A 22,126-nucleotide genomic window follows, 5' to 3' on the forward strand; every position below is an offset into this window, starting at 1 on the left:
AGTAAAGGCCATCGATCCACTACTTAACTGTTTTAACCGCCGGTATTCACGAAGAGCAGCACTGGCATTTTCATCTCGCTGATAAAACAGCTCCACGTCCTCCTGCGTCCACGTAGTGACAACGCAGAATGACTTAAATTCTCGCAACCCTTCCTTTTTTCTTCTATATCATGTCACAATGTACCTGTATAAGCAAATTATATAATAAAGTTTTTGATTGTAGCGCCAAAATTTACCCTATCGGCGTTTTTTGGTACTAATTTTTTTTTCTTGATAAATCGAAACCGCATGCTTTAATGTGTATGATGGCCAAATTTTGTTATGTTTCGTCCAGTCTGAACACCTCCTGTTATTGCGTGATCACTCTGTATATGAAAGCGCAACATTCAGATGAGAAAAATCGGTACCAGTAAACATTCTTCTTTGATTCCTTTGCTCAGACATGGTGTGGAAAATTGAAAATTGTAAATTACTTTTTGAGGAGATGAGGAGACCCCCTTCCCTTGTCATTCCACTTCCATTTCAAAATAATGCAGTTTAATCATTAATAAATCAGGCTGAACTTTAAACTAGTATAGTCTTGATAGTTATGTTTGATCATATTTAATTTCCTGAATTGAATTTTGCACAGTCGTCGACAAAGAAAAAAATACCCCTGTAACTTTATTATTTATTATCGCATCTTCACAATATTGGTGTCGACGGAAATGACTGGAGGGAACAAGTTTGTTAGATTGACAAACTGATTAACCGAGTTAATTAACTGCTATCTCGGAATTTTTCGATTATGTAAATTGAGATTTTTTAATAATACGATACAGCAATTTTTTGTATATGTATGTATGTATGTAGCAAATTTCGTTCCGAATTTCGCAGTATATTCGTAGTTCTTGAGATACACGTAAATTTGTTTGCTGAAAACTTTGCCGAAAAAAAGTCAACCTTCTGAGGACCGTATATTAAATGAATCTTTTTTCGTTTTTATTCCAGGAATTCCAGAGGGACAAACAACACAACTTAGATTTATCTTTAAACTGTGTATGACTTTTCAAAATATATTTTTTCTGTTTATTTAAATATTGGAGCATTTCCATTACTTTTAAAATCAATCATTTTGTCTTTTTTAGTTGACCCAGCCCTAAGAAATTAACATACATCTTAATTTTCATAGTGGATGAAATACATTGTTTTACCCATTTTTTCCCCTAATAAAGTCGCTGATTGGTGAGATGCGAATACTGTAAAGTTATTTTAAGTCAATAAAGTTATAGGTGTTTATTTAAAGGTCGAACATTTATTTTCAGGCGGAAACAATTGTTCAATTACAAGATGTATTAAGATTATTATTGCATGATAATTTTGATAAATGACAGAATGATTATTATTAAATTGCTATTGAAGAGTTCTACTAACAGAGTTCTAAAAGACAGAATTATTATTATTATTATGCTATTAAAGAGTAAAAATTAAACATTCCCACAGTTAATCTCTGCTGCAATCTAATTTTATATCATCTGAGTGCAAAAAGGATATAAAAAACATTCATTTTTTAAAAGAAACCAAAATTCACGTTAAATTAAACTATCTGCAATATTATAATGGTCATTAAAGTTCGTGCTTCACGAAAACTAGATCTTTAAATATAAATAAAGTTAATACATGGTTTCTCAAAGAGTGAATGTTGGAAATCTACTGTGGAAATTTTAAAATTTTTGAGATTATTTTGAAAGCTATTTGAGGTCTGCGCCAAATTCTTGGGTTCCGATATTTTAGCATTTCAGCTTTGTCACCATGCAAAGATTTTGCTGTGTTACAATTCACTTTTTTCCCCACATTTATTTTTAAAAATTCATAACAAATATCATTTTGTATTATTCATGCATTTATTTTGTGACGATGAAATAGTATAGATTAATGTAGGTGAGTGAATTTTTTTTTTTTCAGAAATACATAATAATTCCAGAGATATCGCTGAAAGTTTCTAAAGCCCATTTAACATTGGAAGAGTCATTTTTCAAAATTCTATAAATCTTAGAATTATTATCAGATTTCCTTAAAATCTTATTGAGAGGTTAATTTCATTGTAATAAATCGATTCAGCAAAAATATTGATAGTCGTAATGGAAAAAAATTTCAAGTTAATTAACTTGGTCTATCTTAACACAAACCTGTCCCATCGAATCATTTCCATCGCCGCCAAATTTTTGAAGATGCATTAATAATTAACAAAGTTAGAGAGATGTACAGTCGTTAACAACAACAAAAAAAGGAACGCCTTATATTTCCATGTTATGCATTAACAAAAACAATGCATTTTTAATTTCTGAGTTTTTTCTTATAATTTAACTTTCTTGGTATTTAAGTATTTTTACATATTTTTTGAGTATGTAATATAGTTTTTTAATTGAATAAAGTATTTTGTTTAAACAAATGTGTATATACTGTGATTAATTATTTAATATGTTTCCTTGTAAAAGTATATGATTTTTATTTTTTTAATTAAAAAAAAAATAATGTAATGTATTATGCAATTCTGTCAGAAATCTTGTTATTGATATTAAATCTGATATATTAATCTTCAGTTTGCTAATTATAATATTTTACTGTTTGCAATATGCTATGCTGTCTCAGAATTTGTTTACTTTTGTATTTTGATAGTGCAAATAAGTTGATAGTATTTGATGATATTGTTAATTTAAAATTTATTTGCTATTAAAACACTAGGGACTGCTGTGATAACAGAAAACCATGCTAGTTTGTGGACTGAAAGGCGGTATTTTCAGCAAGCAGATAAGCAATTGGATAATAATTGGACATTATTAAAAGAAGGTTTGTAAATATATTCAAACGTCAACATTCAAATGAGCATTGAATAATTTTTGCTTAGTTCAGTGAGTGTCATATGTTGAAATTTAAGTACCCTTAAAATTTATTAAAAACGTTTCTTTAATATTGAAGGCATGCCTGGTACTCCGACTATTCATGAATGGCTGTCTAGGGTAAGTAAGAATTTTTATTTTATTTCCAAATTACTGTATTCTTAGTCTCTCTTCTGTTAACATTTACACAAAATTGTGAGAAATTAGCCGTTTTCTTTCTTAATTATTTCTTTAAATAGGATGCATTCTTTAAATAATAATTAAATATGATAGTTTTGAAACTTTTTTTTATTGAATACTTTTCCGATTTTTAAGTACTTGTTTTCAAATTTTGTGATTAAAGCAATCAAATTAAGCGATTTTATATTCTGAAATGATTAATTTTCCTTTTCTAGGTTCTTCCGGTTGGCAGTAAAGTTGGAATTGATCCCCTACTTATATCATATGGTAAGATATTATGAGATATTTTAAAATCTTTTATATCATTTATCAGATATGCGTTCTTCAACATCAAATGCTGAATTTCTTGTTTTGAAGTAAATGTCATTCAGTATTGCAGGGGAAGGAAAAAAAAAAAAAAAACCTGTTGCACTAACATATAAATTGAATTACTTTTGTATTCGTAACTGCGTTGGTTGATTAAGGAATTTCAATATATTATTCTAGCTTCTGAATTGCTTTTTGTGGGAATGCAATCAGTATTTAATCATTTCATAAAGTTGGATTTCTTTCATTCACATTATTCTTATGTAATACTAGATGAGATATTCAAATTTGTAATTTGATATGCATTTAGATTTTAATACAATATTAGTATTTCTTACAAATTTTAATTTATTGAGTTGTTTAAACTGGTGAAATTACGAATTTAGCTAATTTTTTCTATTATAAATTTTGGAAACTATAAATTCCATTTTTTAAAAAGTTTTTATTGGTAAACTTGGAGTAAAGGCTAATTCCGTGAAATACAATGAAATCTTAGTTGAACGTTTTTTTCTCATATGTCCTACATTGGTCCTAAATAATTTCCTATATTTTTAAACCCTAGAATTAATGTTATCACAGAAATATTTCTCGCTTTTAACATTTTTGCTGTGGGAAGAATTCATTGCAATTTAGCTAAAATTGTTAGCAATTGTGATGGAGGGGTGGTGGCGAGGAAGTCCTTTCTTGCCAACAGCCGCAATTCTGTACTCAAAATCCATCAACCCCCTCCCTCTTTTTATTGGTCTTAAATAATAAGTAATAGGAAGATAAAAGATGAATTTGTAGAATTCCAACTGACTTGGAGTTGCATATTCAGCTTTGCAAACGATTTTAAAGCTAGAAGATGTTAAGAAGATGTTAAGCAAAATTCGGAAAATTGGAAAAATTGGCCATAAATAGAAAAAGGGGGAGAAGAAAAGCTTTGAAATCATCATCGTTTGGGAAATTCCTCATTTCAATTAAGTTCATGCAACATTCCTATAAATGGCCTTGTTTTTAAAGAGAAAGCAACAGAAATTGTTTATAAACTGGGAATTCTGATCTTCAAATGGTTGAATAGAATTTTTCAAGAGATGGATTATCGTACAAGTTTGTGGTGAATCTGCTGCCGTCGATTCTGAGGCTGTCCAAAAGTGGATGAAAAAAATAATCTATTATTTTCTTTCATATAGCAATATTATAATAAAGGCATTTTTAATGCCGACAGGGCAGGATTGTTTTACGATCCTCTTCTTGATAGGATTTTTGCAGTAAAGGGTGAAAACTGTCATGTAAAGATACTATCAAAATTTCAATTGACTGTTTTGGGATGCACCAATTCAGATGAAAGTGCTATTGTTAGCACTTTCATCTGAAAGGAACCCGATCTAATCAACCGGGAGGCGTTGCAAGGTTTCTTACAGTTCCAAGTAAACCCGTCAACATTTTTTTGTTTGTTTCATGAGAACCAAACGTGGATTACCAACGCACCGCTTGCACCTCATTTCATTTGCTATTAATAGCACGGGCCAGGGAAATAATCTGACTATTTGCATTAAAAAAAATCATTTATTATTTTCATTGATTTTTAATTTATATATATATCTTCTTCTGTGTATCTTTCATCTTCTTTTATAATTTGAACTTGTGAAACTTTTACCATTTTTTGGGGGTAATTTTTTTTTCCAATGCGGGTTTAAACTGCCGCATACCTTTTATTTCGCCGGTCCGATGGAAAGTAAAAGAAATATTTATTTTCTACTTTGTTAAATATTATTATTTTTTTTTTTTTTCAAAAGACTAATGATCCTTTTACTTTCTCTATTTTTGTTCTACAAAACATAAATCGACAAAAATAGCAAGCACAGTCAGCTTTCAATCGGTAAAGTGTTAAAAGCGGAAGTTCTTTGTTAGTTATTGCTATTGACTGGTGTAAACAAGAGTTATCTCTTTCTCGGAAGTAGACATATGTGAATCCATTATAGATGAATTAGACCTCACTTGTGGCAGACTGCGCATCTTTAGCTCCAGCCAGCGGCTTTTCTTTTGACGCGAATTTGGTGAAATTATTAAAAGTTTAGTGTACCTAGGCTAGTGTTTGTTTGGGTTATTCGCAAAATATTTCAACCCCAAAATGTCTACTAAAAAACGTAAAGTAGATTTAGAGTACCGTGCTTTTAATGATGAATGATCCTGGAAATATTTTTTTACAGTTGTTAAAAATAAACCAGTATGTCTCATGTGTATGAAGCTGTAGCAGTCTTCAAAGAATATAACATTTCCAGCCATTTTACATCTTAGCATAAGAATTCCAATTACAATGAAATGTCCGAATCAGAAAGAAAGAAAGAAAAAAAAAAAAAAAACGTAGAAAGTCTTTGTAAAAGATTATCAGGCCAACAAAATGTTTTCAAGAAGGTAAACACTATCTAAGAAACAGCTACACATGCAAGTTACATTGTAGCATACAATATTGCTAAAAATAATAAATATCTGAGTGATGGGGAGTTTGTTAAAACATTGCAGGCTCCAAGTTTGTGATGTTTTATGTTCAGACAAGAAAAATAATTTTGAGACTGTAAGCTTATCTCGAAAAACGGTATCGATAAAAATTTGACATCACAATTAGAGTCAAAGATTGGCCACTTTAAATTTTGCTCTATAGCTATGGATGAAAGCACTGATGTAAATGATACTGCTGAATTAGTATTGTTTATAAGAGATGTTGATGTGAACTTTGAATTTATCGAGGAACTGGCGTGCATGCGTTCTTTAAAGGGAACTACAACGGGACGTGATATTTTCCGTGAATTTCAAGAAAGGCTTTGAAAGTGCCTATAACAAATATATGTAATATTACGACCGATGAAGCACCAAATATGACAGGGAAAAAATCTGGATTTCTTGGATCAAAACTATCGCGGGAACAATATTGTTTTTTTACATTATATTATACATCAAGATTCTCTATGTAAATCTGCATTGAATATGAAACCCGTGCTTGATGCAGTCGTGAATCTTGTAAACAATATTCGATCTCGTGGGCTTACTCACAGGCAATTTCGAGATTTTCTTCAGTCTGTGCGATCTGAATACTCTGATGCTACTGTATTACACGGAAGTAAGGTGGCTTAGTACAGGACGTGTTTTCGAGTGAGTTTGGCAGCTGAAAGACGAAATTGTATCTTTCTTCCATGAGAAACAGTGTTCTGCGTAGTGCGAAATGTCAGAAGATACAGAACGGCTTTCGGACTTTGCACTTTTCACAGATCTTTTCTGTCATATGAACAACTTGAATGTCAAGATGCAAGGGAAAAATCAATTTATCGACGATATCTGAACCCATCTCAAAGCTTTTAAACTAAAACTTAATCTGTTTGCTGGGCAACTAGCTAAGAATGACTTTTCTCATTTCTCGAGGTTAAATTCAATACCCTCAGTAAATAAAGAGAAGCTTAAGAATTATGAAGATTGCTTAAAAAAACTGCATTTTGAGTTCGAACGTAGATTTCAAGATTTCAGTGCCATTCAAACAGAATTGGATATTTTTACCATGCCTTTTAACGTAAATTGTGAAACATCTCAAGCAGTTGTTTCTAAATATGCAAAAGTTCGAGTTTTACAATTCTTTATCGAAAGTAAGTTTTCCAAATTTAATCTCGCGCCAAGAAAATCAGTGCTATGTTTGCTTCATCTTATATATGTGAACAAGTGTTTTCATCTATGAACCTTAGAAAGAATAAATTTCAGAAGTAGACTGACAGATGAGCATTTAGCCTCGTTCCTTAGAATCAGTACATCTCACTTCGAACCTCAATATAAGGAAATTTTAAAATTTTATTCATCTCATTAACATATTTAAATTGTAGTACTAGCATATTGTTTTTCTCCTTTTCAAAAATTTATCTTGGCCCGCCAATTTTTCGATTTTGGGCCCGGGACCGAAAAAGTTTGCCCATCCCTAGTTTAGGCTAAAGTTTTTTTAAATATGAATATTTTCTTCTATTTATTATAGTTTTATATAAAATTTAAATTTATAGCTTTTAGTTGTATTTAAAGTCTAATTCACTCTTTACATGCTTAATTATTATAATTTCAGAAGACTGGATTGATCTATCTTCCAAATTAGAAATGTCAGGACATTCCTTACATGCAATTTCTCAAAATTTAGTTGATTTGATATGGGATGACAGACCACCTCCTCCTAGCAATATTATTGAACCTATGTCTTTAGTTTATACAGGTAATGTTATTATTTATACTTTGTTAATCACTGCAGTGTATACTTGCTCTAGTTTACTGAGCGATGAAATATTTTGAATATCTGAGAAAATTACTTCCTGATAGTTTTAATAAATAATTTTATTACAGAAATTTCAAAAGTTTTATAAAATGTTTAGTTTAATCCAATTTCGTTCTTCAATGTTGCATTCTTCTTTTGCCATAAGATGTAGAAATTGTTGCCTTTTCTAAATTATTATTATTATTATTTTTTCATTTGAAAGAGAATCATGATTTCCGAAGCTTTGTTGCATTTAGAGGGAAAAAAAAAAAAAATCCTTCCGATTCTAAAATATCTATGTAGACCTACGAGAATGAGGGTGGCCAACTGACCGGGAATTGATGGGGAATTCCGAGAGATCTGGAAAAATCAGGGTAAAGGCTGAAAGGAAAAGGGAAAGGATCAGGGAAATTTATTATAAAACTGGAATTTTTTTTTATAAATCGTTAATTTTTATCAAGCATGAGAATTCGCTGGTATTTTTTCATAAGTAGAATGGAACATCGTTGGCAACTAATGGAAATCAAAACTTTCACTAATAGTCAAAAACAGATCATGGGAGAGAAAGATCAACCACCATATTTAATTTATTGTATATATGTATAAATATACAGTATTTTCGCTGAAACGTTTTGTTTGCTTTTTTTCAGATGGTCAAGTTATCGACATAATTAGCGAAAATAGTTTTTGCATACTATGCGGAAAAGCAGTCTAACTAAAACCCAGCTCCTATTACTCTTATGATTTTAAGTTTTAATGCGTCTCTTTTATTTAAAAAGATATATATGAAGCTATATCCCCTCCCTTTTCCCCCCTCAAAACTTCAAATCGATCATACCACATGTTACGAGAACGAAAGCATGAATTTCGGATATTAATATTCAAAAGTGGATGTAAAATATTGCCCTTATTGTAATCCCCAAAAAATTATTTTAGTCAAATAAGTATTTTACAATAATTATTTTTTCCCATCTCCGCCAAGATTTTTTGCTGAATTATGAAGATCAGATGTTATGTTATTATTTCCGTAAAATATTTTTATTTATTTATTTTTAAACATTATTAACACGGATTGCTAAATTCTTTATGAATGGATGACATGAAATGGACGTTATTGCTAATATTTTTTTAACCTTTTTATTTATGTATTTATTTGCATTTGCTTAAAATTTCTTCATACATTCTACGAAATATTCTATAATTTTAAAATAATATTAAGCACGGGAAATTAATTTGTTTGATACATTATATGTGCACATGCCTCTTGTTATTTTTTTTTTTAAAAGAGAAGGGCAGCATTTTTCTTATATGGTTGATGATATGATTTCTTATTGATATATGAAACTGTTTGCCACAAAAATTTACAAAATTCATTCATATTATCTTTTTTAAAATTTATACCTAAAAATATTTTTCTTTTTATGTAATAAAGAAAATAAATTGATTTTTGCACTAATTTTCCTTCCCCCCCTCTCTCTATTTTGCGGTTAAGCTTTGAACCCGTGTTCAAGCATTTTTTATTATAGTTAGTGTGCTAAAAGTCAGTGCAATTTTGATATCATTGATGAATTTTTCTTATTTTGATGCAGAGATTTCACTTTGTATTTATTTGTAAATGATTTTTTTTTTATGTTAGTAGAATTATTGTTCAATTCTGATCGGCGTGTTGGTAAACAGTATGGATGGTAGACCCCACTGGAAGGAATAAAATCATTTCATTCTTAAGCACTTTACCAATGTGCATATATTTTTGTACTGCATTTTTCATAATTAAATTTGATATGTGATTGGTTGACTAAAGGTCGGTCTAGATAGGCATGCATCTTTTATTATTGGTTAATATATTTGCAAATATAGAGAAGGGTTTTACATAATTGAAGCTTTTCTGAAATTCAATAAGTAAAAATGACAGGATTTTTTTTCTGAGAATTAAATTTTATTTTACATTGATTTTAGTTAAGAGTTGAACAATTTTTCAAATACAATGAAACATCTGAAAAATGTCGGGGAAATTTCTTAACAACCTGGAAATTTCATGGAAATTCAAACAGCAGAAATGTGAGCCACCCAGGAGGAAAATAAGAATACATTAAAAATTAAAGCATTATGTAGCTTTCTCATTTATATATTCTTATTTAGTACATGTATTTTTTTCATTCTATGACCAGTTGGGGACCGTTTTTCCTTATTTGTGAAAATATTGTTATTTTGAATAGGGAATATTTAATTCCATTTTGATATTAATTTTTCCTTTCAGTATTCGTTCTTCAATTTCTTTGTTATTAGACCCTCGTGCAATTGCGTAGAGAAAAAACGAGGGGGGAGAAGCCCTTTTTTCCCAACTTTATTCTGGTATTGCGTATCATACAATTATAAAAAAAATGTGTTTTTAAGGAATTAACAAATTCTTCAAGATTCATGTATTAAAATTCTCCTAAGGAGTTGTCTATATTTTGAAATAAGGACAAACTTCAGAATTTCCAATGGAAAGACTCATTTCTCATCAAATTTCAAACACATTAGAAATTCTTCCTGGAAACTAAACTTCATTAACCTTATTCTATTTGTTTAGAAATTATGAGTTAACTAAGGTTTGACCCTCTAATGTTAAAATAAAATTTTTACATTCGAAGACATTTATATCTCATAATAATAAAATTATTGACTTAAAACTATTTTTTTTAATGAAAATATATTGTCTTCTACACATTTTGCTTACATATTCATCATTAAATAATAATTAACAGTGTGTGAAAAAGTTCAAAATTCAGAGTTTAAAAATTTTAAATGGCAACATACTTAAACGTTATAGAAATTTATCTTGGTAAGCAAATGGTACTTTATTTCTTGTGGGAAGCTTGAATTTTTATTTGTTGTCTCATATGATATCACTTACAAAATATAAAAAAATACTGATAAAGGGGAATATTATTTTCTATTAAATTACTTGAATGATTACATCTTCATCTATACTTATAATAAAGCTGAATGTGTGTGTGTGTGTGTGTGTGTGTGTGTGTGTGTGTGTGTGTTGGCGCTCTACAGGCCAGGTCATTTGACATACAGCTACCAAATTTGGTACATGTATACCTTAGAGGTCGGGAATGTGCACCTGGGGTCCCTTTTTTTGAATTTTCAATTAGAATTTTAATTATTAATCAAAAACTAACTTTCCCGCCAAAAGAATCTTCCATTTTCCCCACCGCCAACTTTCCCGCCAAAAAAATCTTCCATTTTCTCCACCGCCAAATGAGTAAGACTTTTTTTTCTCCCAACAGAAATAAGGCTAGGGTTAACATTTTTCGGCGGATTATTTCAAACGATTCTGTTTATTTTCTTAATGTTTTATGCATTTAAAATTAAACATTGTTAATTAATCTATGTTTCAGATTCATTCTGATGTACTTTTGAATTAAAATAACACAGAATAAAGTAAATTAAAAATGTATAATCTGCATAGCGTTACCCCAACTGGCGTAGAAAAATTCACGCATTTGCGTTACCCAATTGGCGAAGAAAATTCACGCATGCGCATTGTTCTGATTGTTGTCATGACAACCACTATCAACGGATGATTTAAATTATTTTTAGGTTAGTTGCATGCTTTTGTAAGTAAATCGTATTTATGTTAGTTATATATATTTTTTGTATATGCTTACAGTTTTAAGTACATCATTTTTTAAGTAGTTTTTTTAAACCTGTTTTCGACCGATTATTTTAAACGATTCATTTTATTTTCTTAGTGTTTGATGCATTTAAAATTAAACATTGTTAATGAATCGATCTGTTCATGATGAATCTGAGAAAATTTTGTTGACAAATTCTTGAGATATTACACAAATTAAGAAATATATTCTTTAGTGCCCATAAAGTTTAAACGCTCAGTGACTCTGTTATCAGTACTCATATTATAAAAAAAATGCTTTGTTTCAGTAAAAAATATTATTATATTAATTGCAGATTAATTCTTTCCATTTTAATTTAAAGCTTAAATTCTAAGAGAGGTAACAGAAAATTAGAAAGATACACATTACGTTATGACTGAAGGCCTTTATAATATTATGAGTGAATTATATGACTATCAAAATTTGAAGTTTTAATATATTTTGATGAAGAATCTATTAAAGTTGGAATTGTGTAAAACATTTAATTATTAAAATTTAAACGAACATTAAGATTGGCGAACCGACTGGTCGCCAAAGGCGGCTAGTAATTAATAAATTTCACTTCATAATTAATGCATAACAATCCATATTTTGTAAGAAGAAAAGGCCATTTTTTTGCTTATATTTATTGATGCTTATATGCTCCATATTTGCAAAATATATTTTGCGTTTATTCCCTATCCATGCAAAGAGAAATAATTTTAATGATTCACGAAGTACTGATTATTGTTTTAATTTATCAATTTATTTCAGTATAAAAATATACTTTTTTTAACTTAATATTTAATTGAATGGTAGAAGCAGGTGAGATAAAATTTTAAAACAATAAATTTCAGTTTACTTCAATGTCGGCATGAATAAACTTCTTGGAAAATAAAGTTTTATAGAAATTTATCTTGGTAAGCAAATATATTTTGTAACAAAAAAAAATCATAAAATTTTGAATGTCACTCATTTTTAAGTTATTATTTTTTAAAGATTTGATGCTTACTAAGACAGTGTTTTTTATAAAATATTTGTGGTCATTTTTTTTATTTGATCTTATTTATATAAACTCTCGTAATTTGTCAAATTATTCTGTTTTAACATATTAAAGTGCTGTTCTTATATTCTTTTGATAAGAATTTTAAGCTTTAGGTGAATACAAAAATCAAACATCAGATTATTAAACTTTAATATGTGAATTGATTTAATGTGTACTTGAATGTTATTAAACTTTATTGTTTAACATTTTTTAATAAATTACAATTACATGCATTATTTTGATCTGTAAATTTTTTATTTTATTACTTTAATATATTTGGTTCATAAATGTCATTTTAATTGAATTCCTTTTGTTGTGTTAGTTAAAAAAAGTTTTAATATAAATTTTTGATTATTTGATTGGATGCCTCTGAAAAGACATCCTATGGAATAATTATTCCTATAATTATATGTAATTATTTGTGTAATGATAAATAATTATTCATGCTTTCAAATTTTTATTCATATCTAAAGCAGCAAAATGTGTGATGAATAATAGCTTAAAAATGCTACGGAAGTGGAAATAAAAGATATGTAGAATTAGTGAATGAGCATTTAGAGTGAAGTTCTACAATTTCTGTTCCATATCTGTAGCAAGCAGATATCTCATAAACATATCTTCACATAATGAAATCTTTTGCAGTCAAAAAGTATTTGTGCAGAACATTGAAATTGTCAATAAAGCATGGAAGAAAACTGGTTTACATTTATTAGTGAATGGAATATACTATTTTTTATATTTTGATAAAATAAAATGGTATTAATTTCATGTGTGTTTGAGTAATAACCAATGATCGTAGGAACAGTATGAGCTGGAAAAAAAAATGTTGGAGTAAAGACTTAATAGAATAAAATTAACTTAAGTGTTTCCCTTCTTTCACTAATGGTAAAATATTGATTATAACACCTAAGTTAATATCTTTTAAAAATATATATATTGAATTTTATTTCCTTTGCTCATACAAAATTTTTTCCCGATTTGATGCTTTCAGTATTATTGGATTCAGGCTCAGATGCGAGTTAAGCAAAGTTTACAAGGCTCTTGAATATTTTTTTACAGAAAAGAATCAAACTTCTCTCAGAAAGTTTTACTGTAAATATTGTTACGAAAATTCCGTTAAAACTTGACAGGTACACTGTAGGGGGGGCAGGGTATGGTGATACAGTTTTTATGATGTTTATTAATATGAATACACTGGGAACAAAACACAGCCTAGATGTACACAAGAAATACACAGTAGTACTTAAAACAAACTGCAGTCCACAAGTAGTAAACAATCAAAACAGAACACAGAGGCCAGACAGAACACAGCAGGAAGGAGAGAATCGACATAGCTATTCACTAAGTTTTCTCCAAATGCCGGCTATTCTCCGCGGTCTCTTCGCTTTAACTGTATCTAGCTGCTGACTCGTTACTTATACGACTGACTACTCAACGCACGACTCGATGCTGCTTCAATACTTGTCTCCAAAACTCAGTTTACGGCTTAATCGCTTGACCACCACTAAACGTGTGCGCTTTTCTGGACTGATTTTACTAATTCGTCGTTGACTCAACACACATTCACCCTACGACTGACTTCGGCTAGGACAGTCGGCTTTTTATAGCTTCCTTAGTAGGGCACAAGATTCTCGAAAAATCGCATATAATTCGCCTCCTATTGGCCCTATCGGCAAAATTCCTGAAGATTCTAATATCATCCATTTTGTAGCCAAATGGACGCCAAATTTGTCACCAAGGCCGGGGGTCATTGATCCGGCGTCTGATCAGCATCAATCATAATTGTCTGTAAAACATTCCTGCGAATGGAGCTAACCATGCTGGGGAGCAACATTACTGATTTGTAACAATATTTAGTCAGACTTGTAGTTGTAAACGGCTTGATTGGAACTTTACAGATAGATTTAAAGTATCATAGAAAAAAAAATATTATTGCTAACATCTAGAGAATAACTTTTACACATCTGAAAATAGGAAACTATCCTTTAATAAGAAAAAAAAAAAAAATCAAATATTTTTTTTTTTAATTGCAATATTTTTGTTTATTAATCAACAAAAGTATCAAAACTAATCAATGATGCATGTTTAACATATTACTTTCTACTTTTAATACTAACATGCCCCTTCAGAGATCAGATTTCTTTGCATATCTGATATGCATATATCATGACAATATATTATGTAAAACTTTTCTTACTAATTTATGTTTTATGAGTGTTAATTATATACAATTTTGAAGGGAGGTCATGGCAAGAAAAAGTTATTGATGTGCGGCTTATTATGAAACAAAAAGGAGCAACAGCTTTAATAATAACTGCACTTGATGAAGTAGCATGTATGTATATACTTTATTTCTATACTATGTTGAAATAAATTTATTTTACATTCATTTCTTTCCTACAATCTAATGTTATCTGTTGTTAATTATTCTGTTTTATTTTGTGATAACGTGTTTTAATTTCATATTTTAGTTCTAAATAGTCATTGATCATCTTAAATGTTATACTTTTCATTCTTCAACATTAGGCATATTGATTTAGCTTACAGTGTTTGTTCTATTTAATTATATTACATATCTATTAAATAATCTTTAGTTAATAATAAAATAAAATATTTTTGAAAATGTATGCTTTATAGCTATACTCTGTTTAACCCTAACTTGGCAGTATTGTAAAAGGTAGAAAATGTGACGCTCCGCGTTGGGAAAGAATTCCCCATCAATTCCGACTTTAAAATAGTTAAAATGCGCAGAAATTTATCAAATAATATCATAAATTGCAGAAATCCTTTTTTTATCAATATGTATTTAAAATTATTCTCAAGTTGGAAGTGCTTATATGTTAAGTATTTTGTAAATAAAGCGAACGAATAAAACTAAAAGATTTTCCACTTTGGCTAGAACCGGTCTTCAAGGTCAATATTTGGCGCGCTTTTCTTTTACGTCTCCGCCAACTCAACTTCATTCTGTTCGCAACCATTATCATCTTTCGTACTTTTTTATTCTCGCTTTTTTAGCAGCTGATATTTTTTATACTATTAATCGCATTAGTAGTTATTAGTTTTGTTTGGTGAATATTTATTCGATTCGTCATTTCTATTCACTTCTAAAATGTTTGAAAAAGAGAAAGTGTTTTCACCGACTATGCTGTGCACACCTTCAAGACGAGTGAAACCAACAAAAAGTGCAACATGTAAAAACATATTAAATGTTTATTCTCGACTCCGAGAAAACCCTTAAAATTCTATCAATCAAATCGTTGATAAAATTTCGCAATGAACAGTTTCCCTTTCGAAAAAAGAAATAAAGGCATCCTTTAAGTACCCCTGGAAAGAAGCGACCAGGCTCAGTAGATAAACATTCAGGTCTTGTAAAATATGATGATTTTACATTATTCTGTATTTGACGAAAAATCCATGCATTTTTTTCGCAGAAATGAGATTCCAACATTAGATAAAGTTTTAAAAGATGTGAACAATAATACAGATATCTTTTCGAAAAACATTAGCCGAACTATGCTTTACAGAATATTCAAAGATATATTGTTTTCTTTTGAGAAACGGTGAAACGAAATGAAATAACGTTAATGATTTATTAAAATAATGTGTCAATAATATTGAAAAAATAATGAAAATAAGGAAACAATTAATTCTCCGATAAAGTGATAATATGATAAAGTAAATAAATATTTACTATTTGGCGAAAAATTTGAGAGATAAAGTTTTGCCAGCTATCTGCATTTCTAGTAACTTTGTACTTTAAAGTAACCCTGTTCCCCTGACGACGACTGCGATTTGGCATGCCTAGAATATACACTACTGCCAAGTTAGGGTGAAACAGAGTATAATATATAATAAATTGAAATTGCTAATGTATAATGACGTAAAACCGAATTATAATTCCACATGCATAACTAATGCAATGAAGTTTATTTTATGTTGATTTTTATGATAAATACTTTTATTTTTGCTAAATGATAATTTCTTACTTATTAACTCTAGTGTTTAATTTTCTTATTCATAAATATTTATTTAATTTTTAAATAAGGCTAAATCAATATTTTCTTCTGTACCCCACATAGTTCCTGACATTCAGCCTGGAATGTATTTATGAGATATGAATTATTCTGGAGCATAATTTCATATCTCATTTATTGCTTATTTTCTTAATAGCACATATTTCTGTTGATTCGAGCAAAAAATATCTAAGGTGGGCATGAAAGAATAACGTTTTATTCCCATTAGTATAAATTTGATTTTTTCTGAATGTTTCTTTATCCAGTTTATTATTAAATATCGATTTATTTTAACCCTTGGAAGATGGATTTAAAACAACTTTATAATCTAATTTTACAAATGTTGCCTATTAAGCTGGAAAAAAATTAAAGTAAAAGCAGTTGACTTCTAAAGTGTTTTAAATTCTCAATCTATTCTGTAAAATTACTCTACAAGAATGGTTTAAATTGTTTTCAAATGCACCCTGTGATCTTCAAGAGTGCTTTTTTTTTTCAAACTATAAAATTGTATTCTATTCTATTTTATAGAATAAAAGGAGTTGAGTCCTCTGAAAGCTATTTCATATTCATGCTTACTTTGAATTTTTTTTTGTTATTGTTGCATGTTTAAAAATCTTGCTTTGTTTTAAGGTTTTGCTTGTATCTACATTTTCTCATTTTATTTACTCATTATATTTATTCATTATATTACTTACTGAGATCGTTCTTTGTAGCATTTAGTAGGTTTAATGAATTTGACTGTGTTCTAATTTTCATAGTAAATTTTCCTTTTTTAGGGCTTTTTAATTTGCGTGGTAGTGATTTTGATTACAACCCACTTTTTCTTGCATTTGGTGTTGTCACATTAGAAACTGTTTAGTGAGTATATGTTTCTTACTTGCTATTATTTTTTAAGTAAAACAGAATTTTGCTATTTAAAAAATTTTTTGCTAATGAATATTTTTAAAGTTTATAATAAAGTTTTTTACGTAAATTATCAAAAGCAATGTAAGAGATAATTTTAAAGTTAGTTTTAGTATATTGAAAGTGATTATTTCACTATGCACATTAGAAATTTCTATTCTGTTAAAAGATATGGTTTTTGTAAATGTTTAATCAGCATTTAAATGTTGGACATTGATATTTAAGCATCATTTCTTAAATTTTATAAATATTGTAAAAAAGAATTGAATATTAATGTTATTTCTCTAATGTCTAAATCAGTTCTGTTTATTGAAGAAGTTTAATGGAGGAACTGTTTATTGTTCCAATATTTCTGCTAAACTTAGAATGTACAGGGTTGTTATAATTGAAGTTCGCTTATTCAGAAGGCTCTATAGCTGATTTTATGTCTGCAAACGAAACAAAATTTCTCTAGAATGTTTTACAAGTGATGCGTTCTGCAAAAATCGGGGAAAAGCTCATATTTTTGTATGTGACGCTGTGTCAACATCTATTGCGCTTTTTGCAGTTTTTATTTATTTTGTAAAAAACGAATTAAAAAAAATTTATTTTTTATAATATTCAATTGGTAAGATTACACTTCGCTAAATCAGAAAGCTCTGCAGCCGAATCTATGGCTCCAAACAATACAGAAAAAAAGGAGAAAATTTAATTTTATTTATTATTATTTTTTTTTTGTTAGAAAATCTGCTTCAACAAAAACAAAACATGTCGTTCAGTAGCAAGGAAATAAAGAAAAACAGAACTACGCATGCTCAATTAATCCTCCATTTATGTGCTATCACGTTTTCTATTCTCAGAACTGTGTTTTCTACTGCATTGCATGAAATGACTTTTGGGATTGAACACATGTGAAGTTTAATACTGTTCTTCAGATCGGGAATTGTCTGACATATGTCTTTAGACACACAGTCTGTCGAAAATCCCCGCAGTCAAAAATAGTGTGAGATCAGGTTATCATAGCCTTATTATTTGAAAATAATGACTTATACGGTCTTGTGTGAAATGATGCAAGAGAATCCGAACTGTTCAAGTAATGTGTAGTGCACCATCTTACATAAAAACGGTATTTTGAAGACTACATTTCTGTTGCAACCCGGTAATCACAAAACCTTACTACATATTGAAATATCTTCTCCTATTTCTGAAATATATAATGGGTGTTGTATAAATTTATGTGGGTGTTGATTCCTAAAAAAATATGGCCCTATTCTTATACTTAGCTGTAAAACCAAACCTCCCTGTCTCATTAGCTGCATGTAATGGAACTTCTTGAACAGCATTGTAATTCATTTTTGCCCAAATCCGACATTTGTGTGTTCATTTGTCTGTTTAAATAAAAATGTGCTTCATCGGCCTGTGGAATACTCCAGGATCAAGAGTAATCTACATGCAATCGAACAAGAAAATATAGTGTTATCACCCTGTATTGGCAATTTGTACCGTCTAAATCTTGTATGGATAGTAACGAAAACTTGACGCATAACTTTTCTCACCATGAAAATGGACATATCGACCTTATTTGCTATAGCTGGAACACTTGCATTATCATATGGCGAGTGTTTTGTTAAATATACCGCAGCATTAGCAATATCCAGTTATTTTCATTCTCTGCCAAGAAGGTCGAGTTCTTCCTCCTGCTTCAAATGTTTTAATCTTGTGAATGTCATGATGTAACATTGGCCCATAACCTAACATTCATCTGTTTCTGAAATTCTCAATGAGTCGCAGCTGCGTTGCTGTTGTTTTGATAAAATAACTTTAGGAGTGTAGCCTTTTCTTTTGAAGTTGCCATTTTCCACAAAGCATAGATTCTAATGATTTTCAGAAACAATAAATTCATAGAGTATCAAAGGAATCGCAGCTTACAAGAATTGTTAGCTTGTTTTAAATCGTCATTTGATTTGAAGCATGTTTCAAGGTTTTGAAGTTGTGCCTTGCTACCATTTTTACGTAATCCTCGGAAGCTTTGAATAAATAGCGATTTTCTGCTAGGGTTGTTAAAATTTTGTAATTTTGTATGTGTTTTGTCTGAATTGACCAAAATTGATAGAATGAACCTGCAAAAATTTACTTTTACCAACTGCGAAATTATATTCTCTTTATTTTGTTTTTTACAAAAGAAATAAAATAAAATAAATAAAAATGCAAAATACGCCTTAGATTGGCATAACGTCACCTATTGACGAAAATTTGAACCCCCCCCCCCCACACACACACACAATTTTTATAGAGCGCATCACTTGTTCTACATACTAGTGAAATTTTGTTTCATTTGGAGCCATAGAACCGGCCCTAGAGCCTTCTGAATTGGCGAACTTTAATTATAAGAACCCTGTATTTGTAAATGGGAAAAAAAAGTTGAGGTATCTGAAAAAAATATCCTCAAGGAGAGTAATCATATTCTATTAAGAATTGAATTCAATTGCCCTATGATATTATCAGGAAGAATTTGTATTTAAATTATTTGTGAAATTTTATTTAGAATAAGAATTTCTTTCAACAGTTTGAAATAATGGGCTGGATTTCTGTGATGAGAAGTTATCTGATTCATTTATAAAAAATTAATTTAGTGATAGGCTGTTCATATTACTTTTTGTCACTAATATTAATATAATTATGTTTAATAATTGTAATGTACTGAACTGTTATTGTCTTTTAAAAAGTTTATTTATGTTAGAAAATTGTTTATTCTTGATTTTATCCTCTTCCAGTTTGTTTGTTGATGAATTCAAGATCACTGCCCAGGTGAAAAGACATTTTCAAGAAGATTGTTTTGATAAAATTAGAGTTGAAATTCGTCCCTATCAGTTAATCAAGGAATTTTTAAGTTGGCTTGTAAACCAGCAACATGATAAAATTTGGGTACATAATTTTTCTCTTTTGTGAAATTAATTTCATGTATTATTGTATTACTCATTATTAACTTTTCAAAACAATTAAAAATAAATCTATTGACGTTCTTTTGCATTAATGAAGATATCATTTTGTCACCTTGAAGAATTTTTAAAGGCATCAAATATTTTTAAGGCAAAACTATCTTAAAATGAGATTTATATTTGAGTGTTTTAAATGTGCTTAAAATTTATTCGATGAAATGAATGATGAATCAATAGTTTCAAAGTTTTCATTTGCTGTTTAAATTTGTTGTTGAAACACAACAGATTTGCATTTGTAGAAGTTACATTTGTTGGAGGCATTGTAGAAGGTTTGATTTTGTACTTGTAAAATAATCAAAGATAATTATTCTTTTTCTGGAGAAGGCAATTCAGCCAGTCAGGGTTTCATGTAAAACTTTAAGCAAGTATATTCAAGTTTCCTTTTAGAGTAAGCTTTTCCTAGTAAATTTCTTAAATTCTTTCAAGTATCATTGCTAGAAAAGCATGATGCGTTTGAGCTTAAAACATAGTAAGCTTGGAAGACTTTTTTTAAATTGTATTTATCATAATCCACATTTTGTATTATGTCATTTCCATGAAATGAATTTTTAGTCCTGCTTGCTTTAAAGTAACTCTTGAGTATGTTGTTTAAATTTCAACTATGTGTTTTGAAGTCTGCTATTATTTTTAATCTTAATTTGTTCACAGCTTGCAGTTTGAAAGTACTTTTTTCCTTATATACCTTTCTTTTTCTTTTTTTGAAGATAAGCCGAAAATCAAGCTATTCTCTTCTTAGACTAATCCCAGAAGTAAGTTCTGAAAATACCTTTCTAAAGTATTACTGTGTATAATAATAATTTGCAATCTATGAAATTATTTCTTTAAATTTGTCTTTATAGGAATGTCGCATTGAAAGTGTTAATCCTGTTTTGTTGATGAAAGCTGTTAAACATGAAGTGGAAATAGAATGTATGCGTCGTGCTCATGTACGTAATGAATTATTTGCACTATTTTCCATATTAGTGAGATTTTTATGATGTATTGCTTTGTTAAGCAAGGTCTTATATTATTATTGTCATTGTTTAATATGAAAGTATTACTGTTATTAAGTCTTGAAAGGTAGTATGCCAATAAAGTGGGCTGACTTATTATTTTTAGAAAAGAATTCATTAACTTTTATTATCCTTAACTTATAATCTACTCATAAATGAATATATAATTTCTGAAAATCTCGTCAAAATATTAAATATAGCAAAGATATTTTAAGAGTATACATCTTTTTTTCTAGAATCAAATTTATTGTTTCCCTGAGTTTGGGCTAAAAATTCATCTACTAATATCTTTAAATCATTTGCTTTTTCACTTTATACTATTCTAAGCGTTATATATTATTTCATATTTTATTTTAACTTGTAAGAAACTCATTACATTAGGTTAAAGATGCTGTTGCCATGTGTGAATTTTTTGCATGGTTAGAAGATGAAGTTGCTACTGGGGAAGTCACTGAGTATCTGGCTGCACTTAAAATTGAAGATTTTAGAAGGTATTGAAAATCTAATTTGTTAAGTATGCCTGCGACTTGCTTTTTTTAATGTATTTATTTAATTTCTTGTTATATTATGTAAATATTCTGAATATCTGAGATTGAAAATTCGCAAGTAAAATGCTATTTTCAAAGAACTGAAAGTGAATTTTTTAAATTTTTAATGTTTAACAAAGATGTTAATTTATTTAAATGGACAAATTAATCAGAATGGCAGTAGAACTGTTAATATTTATGGGCAGTCAGAAGTGACCAAAAGTATCATTACACTATTGAAGAATAATGTACCCAAAATTTTTTCTATATAAAGGGTTGTGACTTTTTTTTTTTTTAAATTTAGCTTATATTTATATCTTATACAGTTTATTCTAGAACTGATGTTAAAATCGGTTTGATGGTTTTCTAAAATTTTTCTGTTACTTAAGTTCCGAATT

At 29.1% G+C, this 22,126-nt stretch overlaps 1 protein-coding gene across 4 annotated transcripts in view; it reads left to right on the forward strand.

Moving 5' to 3' along the window:
• LOC129958248 (xaa-Pro aminopeptidase 1-like) overlaps positions 1-22,126 on the forward strand; it is a 68,358-nt gene that overhangs the window by 28,807 nt on the left and 17,425 nt on the right. For all 4 annotated transcript variants that reach the window (XM_056070554.1, XM_056070553.1, XM_056070552.1 and 1 more), the window contains 10 exons: positions 2,725-2,829; positions 2,959-2,999; positions 3,275-3,326; positions 7,444-7,587; positions 14,555-14,650; positions 17,105-17,186; positions 19,985-20,135; positions 20,914-20,958; positions 21,049-21,135; positions 21,583-21,692. In XM_056070554.1, coding sequence (XP_055926529.1) covers positions 2,725-2,829; positions 2,959-2,999; positions 3,275-3,326; positions 7,444-7,587; positions 14,555-14,650; positions 17,105-17,186; positions 19,985-20,135; positions 20,914-20,958; positions 21,049-21,135; positions 21,583-21,692 — 913 coding nt within the window. The remainder of the gene's footprint in view (positions 1-2,724; positions 2,830-2,958; positions 3,000-3,274; positions 3,327-7,443; positions 7,588-14,554; positions 14,651-17,104; positions 17,187-19,984; positions 20,136-20,913; positions 20,959-21,048; positions 21,136-21,582; positions 21,693-22,126) is intronic.

Source organism: Argiope bruennichi, chromosome X1, assembly GCF_947563725.1.
Source record: "Argiope bruennichi chromosome X1, qqArgBrue1.1, whole genome shotgun sequence".
NCBI classification, from domain to species: Eukaryota; Metazoa; Arthropoda; class Arachnida; order Araneae; family Araneidae; genus Argiope; species Argiope bruennichi.